We start from the raw sequence: 8,225 nt of genomic DNA, 5'->3' as shown, positions 1-8,225 counted from the left end.
ATAATTTTACATTAAATAAAAAAGTTTTAAACTTAATTAAAATAAAACATGTCTTAAATTAAAATAAATAAACTGTCATGTTTATTGCTGCCAAAAAAAAGTTAAACACATTTGGACAGTGAAGGAATGTCAGGATTCTTGCTCAGAAAAAGGAGCTGATCAACATGCTCTGAAGTCAGAGCACAAAAACCTTTTTTGTAACAAAATATCGATACATTATTAGCAAACAAAATATCACGATACTACACAGTATCGATTTTTCCCCCCACCCCTACTTAATGGTCTGTCCAGTGTATGATACTGTGTGTGTTTATTCCAAAGTTCGATAACTTTTTCTTCAAGAAGGAAAAACTAAACAAAACACTAAGAACTGGGGTTATTTTTGTACGACTCTTCAGAAAAGGCCACTGATGTCACAGTATGCTATCCCAGCAAAGATTTGGACCTTTAATGACTGTTGTTTTTTCACGATGTCTTGCTGCGGCTGAAAAACAGTTTCAAAATAAAAGGTGAAAAGGTTTCTAAACAGAAGGCATAAATGTCGACTTTCCTTTTTGCCGGGGTACCTTGAACATTTTGGGCCAGAACATGACGTTCTTTTTCACCATGTTTACTAGGAGGTGACGGGCGTACATTGGGACTAGCTAGTAGTAGGGTACAGAGAACTAATAAAGCTAGTCTGTTAGCTACTCAACTTTTTTAGATTTTACACCTAACACTGCTGTAGATATTTCATATCATATATATATATATATATATTTACCTGCTTTAAAGAAAGCGCAGCAGACGGCAACCGTGAAACGGTCATATTTACTCGGCACTTTCACAGGCGGATGTTGAAATGACGCTAATAGCGCCTCACTGTTTCTCGCCCCCTGGTGGAGCGGAGGACATAACAAGAACCAGTACCGACAGAAAGCGCTAAGTTTTATTTTTGTGGCATTTGATGGTGACCCTTTATTTCGGAGTTGCAAACGAATTAATACACACACACACAATCGATTTACTATGTTTATCATTACCCCCACTTGCCCCACAGAGAGAGGAAAAAAACTGAAATATGACCAGATGAAATATGACCAATATGTTGAAATATATAATAATTACACATACTACTAGTCATCAATTTCATGTTCTTCCAAAAGCACGTTCCAGTTTGTTTTTTTTAACTGAATAATGGTTGAACAGGTCCATCCACAGTTTTAATAAATGGAAATACAAAATGTCATTAGATTATCGCCCCCTTCCGTGTCAATACACTTCCTGGCAACATATTACTTTACTATCATTATACATAATTTGTGTGCTTTATATTTTAAGATTAATTTTAAGATTAACTGTTTAACACATTAACTGTTCTTGAATTTAAGATTTCAAGATTTTTGACTACAAAAATAGTGTTAGTGTGTGGGCTGTGAATCCTGCTTAATTATTTCAATTGTTCTTTTCTGAAGTTTACATAAAGTTTGCATAAAGGTTGAAGTATGTATTTCCCCAGACTTCTAAACAGTACTTAAGGCAAAAAGTAATGCAAAAGATGGTGTGCATTACTCAGTGCAGAGATGCTCTTGACAGTTTTGCTTGTACCATTTTTGTGAGGTTTCCCAGAAATGTGCCAACAACTTGTTCCATCAGCTTGTTTGTACTCTCTGCTCATATTGCCTTCATATTAAATAATTTTTGCTTTTTAAAGAACTTATTTTAATATTGCACTCAACAACAAACAAAGCTCCCTAAAAGAAAAATGTAACTTCAAGGGCCAAATTGCATTGTACTTCTTCACGTCAATATAGTAGGGGTGACGTGGGCCGTGATAGCAATCTTAACCTTCTAAGACCCGAACTCTTCCACGGAATGCATTTTTAATTGGGAATATTGGGAATGTAAAAACAAAGAATTACCAGATTTATAAATCTGGGTACTCCGGCTTCCAGATTTATTGTTTTACCTGATTTTTGTTTCTAAGAAAAATGAGAGCCACATATGAGGATATTCGTTTAAAATTTCAATAGAAATGTAGCAGTATAATGTCCTTGTAAGTGGTTATCAGGCCCTTGTAGAGCAACATTGAGTATTTTGGTCTAAATAACCCAAAATGTGATGTCCACATATTTGGACGCCAGGTCCTAGGAGGTTAGAACAACATATTTGGGGATTTTTCTTTTTTGAAGAACTGCTCCACATATAAAATCAACAGTCTTCCATCATCTTTGATTTGTGGAATTCTCCCATACCTCAGGATTCTTCGACTGCTGCATCTCTGTTAAAACGAGGTTCAAGGTTTGGGTGGCTCTCCTCTCTGTGGCTTTTAAAACAAGTGAGTCACAGACAGTGGGATTTTGTTCATCTCATGATTTAATAGACAGATGCAATTAACTCGTTAAATATGTATACATGTATGTCCACATTAAAGAACACACATTTCAGTACACATCATGAACATGTTTCCACAGACAGTCAGCTGTGTCACACTACAAAGGGAAGATGAACACAGCTGAAGTGTTTCTAAAGCACAAAGATGGGTTCTCCCAGAGGCCTTTATAAAAAGCGGACTCTGCAGCTGCTGTGCTTCACAGTACATGACTGAAACAAACTAGTAAAAATCCTGATCTGTCACCTGCTACTTGAGGTGTGACATGAGATGCAGTGCTGTTCTTTCCAAGGCACATGTTTGAGTTCCTTTAATATCAGCTCCAGCATGCTACTGTTCAGTTTAGCCTTGAAAAAGGCTTCTATTATACAAAGCTCAGTCCTGCTGTTGTGCTCAGGGTGAAGATAATTCTTTGATCTTCATAACACTGACTAAACATTCAAACAAATGTAAAACAGGGCTATCATACAGGGGCAGAGGTATTTACTGATGCTTGACTACGGTATTTCACGCACATGGAAATCACATTTTTGTTTCTGTTATTTAATTTCAGACGTGCAAGTTAAAGCAATCCTTTGTTACATGACAAAAGACACCAAATTCCCCTGATGCAGACAAAACAGCAACACTTGCTATCCAACTCGACTAGAACCTACAGTAATAATAAGAAAATAAAGGCACATTTACAGCTCAGTCTCTGATCTCTGACAGGCTAGCAGCAGACTGGCATTTTGCGGTGGCTGCTGCCCATTTCTCTCTTTCCTGTAAAAAGATGGCTCCTCATCTGCCTACTGCTCAGCCACAGTAACAAGTTCAAACCACTGCCTGAGTGCGTCGCTGAGTGTTGCTGGCAAGGCGTTGATGTCTCGCAGGATCACGTAGAAGGGAAAGGGAAACTCATCCATGTAGGAGTGGATCTCTGGCAGCTCTCCTGGCCCTTTGAAGATGGGCACCTTGATGTCTAGAATGGAATCCTGCAGCACAGTATCGAGGTTTAGTTACGATTTGAGACTTAAACTTTGGAAAATACCCAACAATCACATTCTGGTCTCGTACCCGGGAGTTCGGATTGTCCAGCACCATGAAGATGATGAAGATACCAGCGCTGCGTGCTGCACGCACAGCGGCCATTACCCGCTCCTTTCCCTCCAGGAAGAGCCCCCGACCATCAGACACGATCACAAGCAGCTGGGCTGTCTCTATGGAGGGATATCACAGATTAGTTTAAGACTGGACATCTGGTGAGTATGAACGAGCCACAGGCTCCTCTTTAGTTCATGACCATGACAAACTCCACCTCTTTGTCTAAAGAGAACAAACAGCATCTGTCTATCAGACGTTCTTCTTCATTGACACAAATTCCACCTGAGACTCATTCAGAGAAGCTGAACTATCCTTATGTAGAAGTTACAGTTTTCTCTGGGTACCACTGGTTAATATAATATAATGATGATCAAAATTTCAGCTTTAAGGGGGGGGGAGGGTAATTGTTGGTCACGTGTAATCAGAGGCTCCACATGAAAACCTCAAGAATGTTTATTTAAAAAAATGCTGCTCATGTAGGACTACAGTGAGTATTTTATGACAGCTGCACACTCATGGCCTCCACAGAGGCCACAGTCCTGCACGTAATAGTCCTTTAAGCCCACAACAGAGCATCTCAATACTGAACTAAGTGGCTAAACTACTTCCTATTGCTCTTCTAATTGGTTGAATCTCAGAGAACCTAAATGTGAACTGGATCACACCTACTCGGCAGGACAGTAGAACTTTTGTTTTCAAGCGCTTGTACACAGTAACTGCAGCTGGCTGTTAGGTGCATTAGGCATGGATATTGATAATAAAAAATGAACAAAACTATAAAACGTTTAACACATTTGGTTGTATACATACTTGTACAATATAAACACTTCACGTGTCACATTCATGTGACAATCCCATGACTGTTAGGGTTCATTATATATTCTAATCTGCATACTGCCTGCAACCTTTTTGTTTTCTCAGGTGTTTGATCTAGTGTGAGGTCCAGTAAGCTGAGGAGCAGAATGAGGAGTCACCTGAGTTCATAGATCCTGGAATCTGCTGCCGTGCTGCCAGAAACATTTTAACTGAGGTCTCCAAAAACTGTAAATGACAGAGAGAGAATGAATGCAGCAGCACAGCAACATGTTCAGCACATGTCATCATGTTTAAGCAGAAGCTACAGTATGAGCACATTCAGAGCTGTGCTCAGGGGCGTGCCGATGATCACGCACACATTATAATAGCTCACTGAAGGCAAGTCGCTGACTTTGTACCAGTCAACAGTAATGTAATGCAAACATAATATTTATATGCCTGTAAATAAATATTACATTTCTATCATCCCAGCTGTATATGACTGTAATTCAGAGCCATGTTACTTTGTGATTCTTGTTCTAGAGCAGCACCACACCCATGGGAAGAGCTGCTGCTCTGAGATCATGTCGCTCCGAATGAAATCGTTAGCCTTTGCTAAACAAGTTTCCTCTGACATTTACACCAAAATGCAGGCAAGCAGAAAAAAAACCCCTCAAATACTTCTACTCACTCTAATATACAGAGAAGTTTCCACAGTACAATCAGTTCTGTCTTATCTATTTTATATTCTTGCTCTTAAAGAAACCAGCCTTTGTTTCCTTTTGAGTTTGCCTCATAAACCGCTGGACTGGACTGACATTTAGATTTGAGTGCTTTAGAGGTGCAAGGGCAGACTGACTACTTAAAGTGTGTTAGGCTACAAGACTTCACAACCATTTCCAATTTAGAATAACAAATTAACCTAACATGCATGTCTTTGGACTTAGGAGAAAACACACTTTTCCTGGTGACCCTGAACCTTTCCTCAGTTATGCTGCTGGGGTCTTCTTCACTCTCCATGTGTTTATACAGCACTTTGCATTTGTTCATTCGTTATTATTCATCTCTGGCTCTCCTCCACAGCGTGTCGGCCACAGCAGACTTCTCTCTGAGCCTGGTTGTGTCAGAGATTTCTTCCCACTGTTGCCAAAGTGCTTGTTCATACGGGTCATATGATTGTTCAGTTTTTTTCTGTATGTATGATTGTAGGGTCCACCTTACAATATAAAGTGGCTTGAGGTGACTGTTGTTGTGATTTGGTGTTATATAAATAAAACAGAATTTAACTGAACTGAACTCTGCACCATTCTATTTATTGTTAGATGAACTGGCTCTCTGTAGCTTTCTGTTATCATATTGCATTACTGTGTCTTACTTTCCTCATATAAGCATTGAAAAGATTTTTAAAGTATAATTATTTGTTCTTTTGTGTGATGATTCAGATAGCTGGAGGAGGATTCCCACCTGTGCTATTCTGGTCTTCTTCTGCTGGAACTGACAGAGCCTGAGAATCCGAGCCCCAGACTCGTCATTAAACTGATGCTGGAAGGGATGCAGCAGCTGCACCTGCTCCCCAAAGCTGCATACAAGAGCAAAAGTTCATTTATTTTAATGATGACATCACAACTGTACAGTACATGAAGCCATATTCACGCTGGTTCGTTTTTTGGGTTTTAGATCATATCACACAGCTATTAAAATTAAATCACAACATACAGAAAGATGAAGCTCTTACCTACAGACAGACACCTGGCCTACCTCCAGCAGAGTGAGGGCATTGATAATCACTGCCAGGGATTCAAATGCCAGCTGTGCATGGACGCAGACACACAAACACACATGCAAGTTTTAATTAATGCAAACTTTAGATAAGATATGGGAAGCAAAAGTTGGGCATTATAGGGAAATGGCACATGAAAAACCATCAGTTAATAATAAGCACTAAATACACCGTTACTATTACTGATCGTTTCTGATCAGCATCTGATTGTAACTGGAGCCTCGAACCTGTTTAGAGTGGTTGTCCACCATGCTGGAGGAGTCGTCCACAGCCAGGCAGATCTGGTACTCTCTCTTGCTGGGCTTCGTCCGCCTTAGCCAGATCTTGTCTTTGCGAAACTGACTGGCGATATAAGGGATCACCTTCCTCATGTTCAGACGCTTTCCTGTTCGGTAATCACCCCTGAGGACACGCACATATAAAGACACAAAGATACAGTTGATACACACACATATAGCATCAGCTCACATTAACAGTGGGCCAGTTTCACCACAGCAGAGAGAATCAAGATTTCCTGTGTGCTTTACTGACTTTAGTTTGGCGGCCTGTGTGGGCTCCAAGATGAGACGGAGCTGCTCGCACAGCTGCTGAGAGAGAGCCGAGGTCAGAGTTTGGTACTGCTGCCACATGGAAGCCGCTACAGTCTCCTGAAACACAGCGACAGTTGCAGTTAATCACAGGAAAGAACCACGTTTTTCCTGTAAGCCATCACTCTGAGCCGCTTTTCTTTTTTTTTATTATATAAACACAAATGGGACACATTTAACTATTCCACCGTCTCCTGAGTGAAGCTTTGTGTTTTAGAAAATACATCAAATATATTCCCAACTTTCACATGATCCTCGTTATGTTCACAAGGACAGCATTTTTATTCAGATTTCCTTTATTTAAACATATTTGAATCTGCAGTGTGTTTGTGTCAGCATTCTTCAACAAATGCAACAAAAACGTATAAAAGACAAAACTTCTCAAGTCTCTTCTTCAGTTTTCTACGTGACAGCCACAGTTGAACATGTTTGGTTGAGTCTCCCGGGTCGCCCTCACCTCCTCCTGAGTCCCCGGGGCCAGTTTGTGCCAGGCCTCCAGCTGCAGCTCCATCTCCCTCCTTGTTTCTTCTGGGTCTCTCTTCTGTGCTTTCTCCTGGCACATAAGCGCACACACAGACATACAGAGTTATCTTCACGTGTGTAACATTAAACTGATATGAACTGATGTGGAACTGAAGGCTTTGTGACTTTTTTTAAATGTAATGAACTCTTTATGGCAGTCAGTGTACGAAAATCACAAGTGTAATGTGGCCTACACTTATTTACATCACTGTAAATCATCTCTTTGTCCACATTACTCAGTTATATGTAACAATAATCAATAATTAACAGTAATTTCAAATACGTTCACTTCTACAACACTTGACAGCAACTCCTTAGACAGAGCGTACTGTGTACCTGCGCAGAGTCCAGAAGCAGCTCAGGAACAACATGAATTGTAGAGTCTGTGCTTCTGCTTGCTCGCTCTTCTTCTTCGGCTTGTTGTTTTTCTTTCCACCTCTCGTCCTCCTGCTCCTCTCCCTGCCTCTGGACCTCCATCTCTCCAGGGTCTACACCTGCACAACAGCAACACTAGTCAAGAGATGCTTCACATCTGAGAAGTTTAAAAATTGTTGAAATGAAAAAAAAAAAAAAAAACGAGCAGGAGAAGAAGAGAATTTGACACCTGTCTGGGAAGCCTTTGAGGAGTCCAGCTGTTCAGGCTTCAGCTCCTGGACCTCAGCCGCTTGCAGATCAACCTCCTGGTCCTCTGTCTCCATGGACAAATCCTCTGCTTTGTCATCTTCATCCTGGCCCCGAGGCCCTGCTGTGCTCTCCTGCTCTGCACTGGCCACATCTAGGTGCAGTCACACCAACAAACAACAGTTATGTACTTGCTTTGAAAAGCTTAGTTTAAACTCCAGCCAAACCATCACAGACTCAGCTTCCAGGTGATCACCTACCATATGTCTGAGTGTCGTAGTTCTGGTCTCCGTGCTTAATGTGCTCGTACAGGTCTGACACCTGCTGGGTGTCGCTCTGCCTGTTGTTCTCGAGGCTCTCTTTGCGTCTTTCGACTGTGCGCAGGCGCTTGTTGACTGGCTTGTTGTAGTCGCCTATAGAGCGTTCACTATCTGCTTGGCCAGGTTTCCTCTTCAAGCTCTGGAAA

General features: G+C 40.9%; 2 protein-coding genes across 2 annotated transcripts in view; both read right to left on the bottom strand.

The window, feature by feature from the left end:
* lyrm2 (LYR motif containing 2) overlaps positions 1 to 874 on the bottom strand; it is a 2,587-nt gene extending 1,713 nt beyond the window's left edge. Inside the window, exon 1 of the mRNA XM_005747768.1 lies at positions 764 to 874. Within this exon, the coding sequence (XP_005747825.1) occupies positions 764 to 808 (45 nt within the window). The 5' untranslated portion in view covers positions 809 to 874. The remainder of the gene's footprint in view (positions 1 to 763) is intronic.
* A 1,461-nt stretch (positions 875 to 2,335) lies between these two features.
* The window catches only part of mdn1 (midasin AAA ATPase 1), a 59,821-nt gene continuing 53,931 nt past the window's right edge, over positions 2,336 to 8,225 (bottom strand). Inside the window, exons 91-101 of the mRNA XM_013914548.1 lie at positions 8,020 to 8,218; positions 7,743 to 7,913; positions 7,475 to 7,632; positions 7,074 to 7,169; positions 6,561 to 6,676; positions 6,257 to 6,431; positions 5,985 to 6,058; positions 5,714 to 5,828; positions 4,429 to 4,495; positions 3,428 to 3,570; positions 2,336 to 3,345 (exon numbers count right to left, since the gene is read on the bottom strand). Of these exons, the coding sequence (XP_013770002.1) occupies positions 3,160 to 3,345; positions 3,428 to 3,570; positions 4,429 to 4,495; positions 5,714 to 5,828; positions 5,985 to 6,058; positions 6,257 to 6,431; positions 6,561 to 6,676; positions 7,074 to 7,169; positions 7,475 to 7,632; positions 7,743 to 7,913; positions 8,020 to 8,218 (1,500 nt within the window). The 3' untranslated portion in view covers positions 2,336 to 3,159. The remainder of the gene's footprint in view (positions 3,346 to 3,427; positions 3,571 to 4,428; positions 4,496 to 5,713; positions 5,829 to 5,984; positions 6,059 to 6,256; positions 6,432 to 6,560; positions 6,677 to 7,073; positions 7,170 to 7,474; positions 7,633 to 7,742; positions 7,914 to 8,019; positions 8,219 to 8,225) is intronic.

The sequence above is a fragment of the Pundamilia nyererei genome, unplaced genomic scaffold (assembly GCF_000239375.1).
Source record: "Pundamilia nyererei isolate P.nyererei 1_Seehausen unplaced genomic scaffold, PunNye1.0 scaffold00204, whole genome shotgun sequence".
Classification (NCBI taxonomy): Eukaryota; Metazoa; Chordata; class Actinopteri; order Cichliformes; family Cichlidae; genus Pundamilia; species Pundamilia nyererei.
The sequence above is the reverse complement of the archived record's forward strand: the minus strand, read 5'-3'. Positions and strand labels throughout refer to the sequence as shown.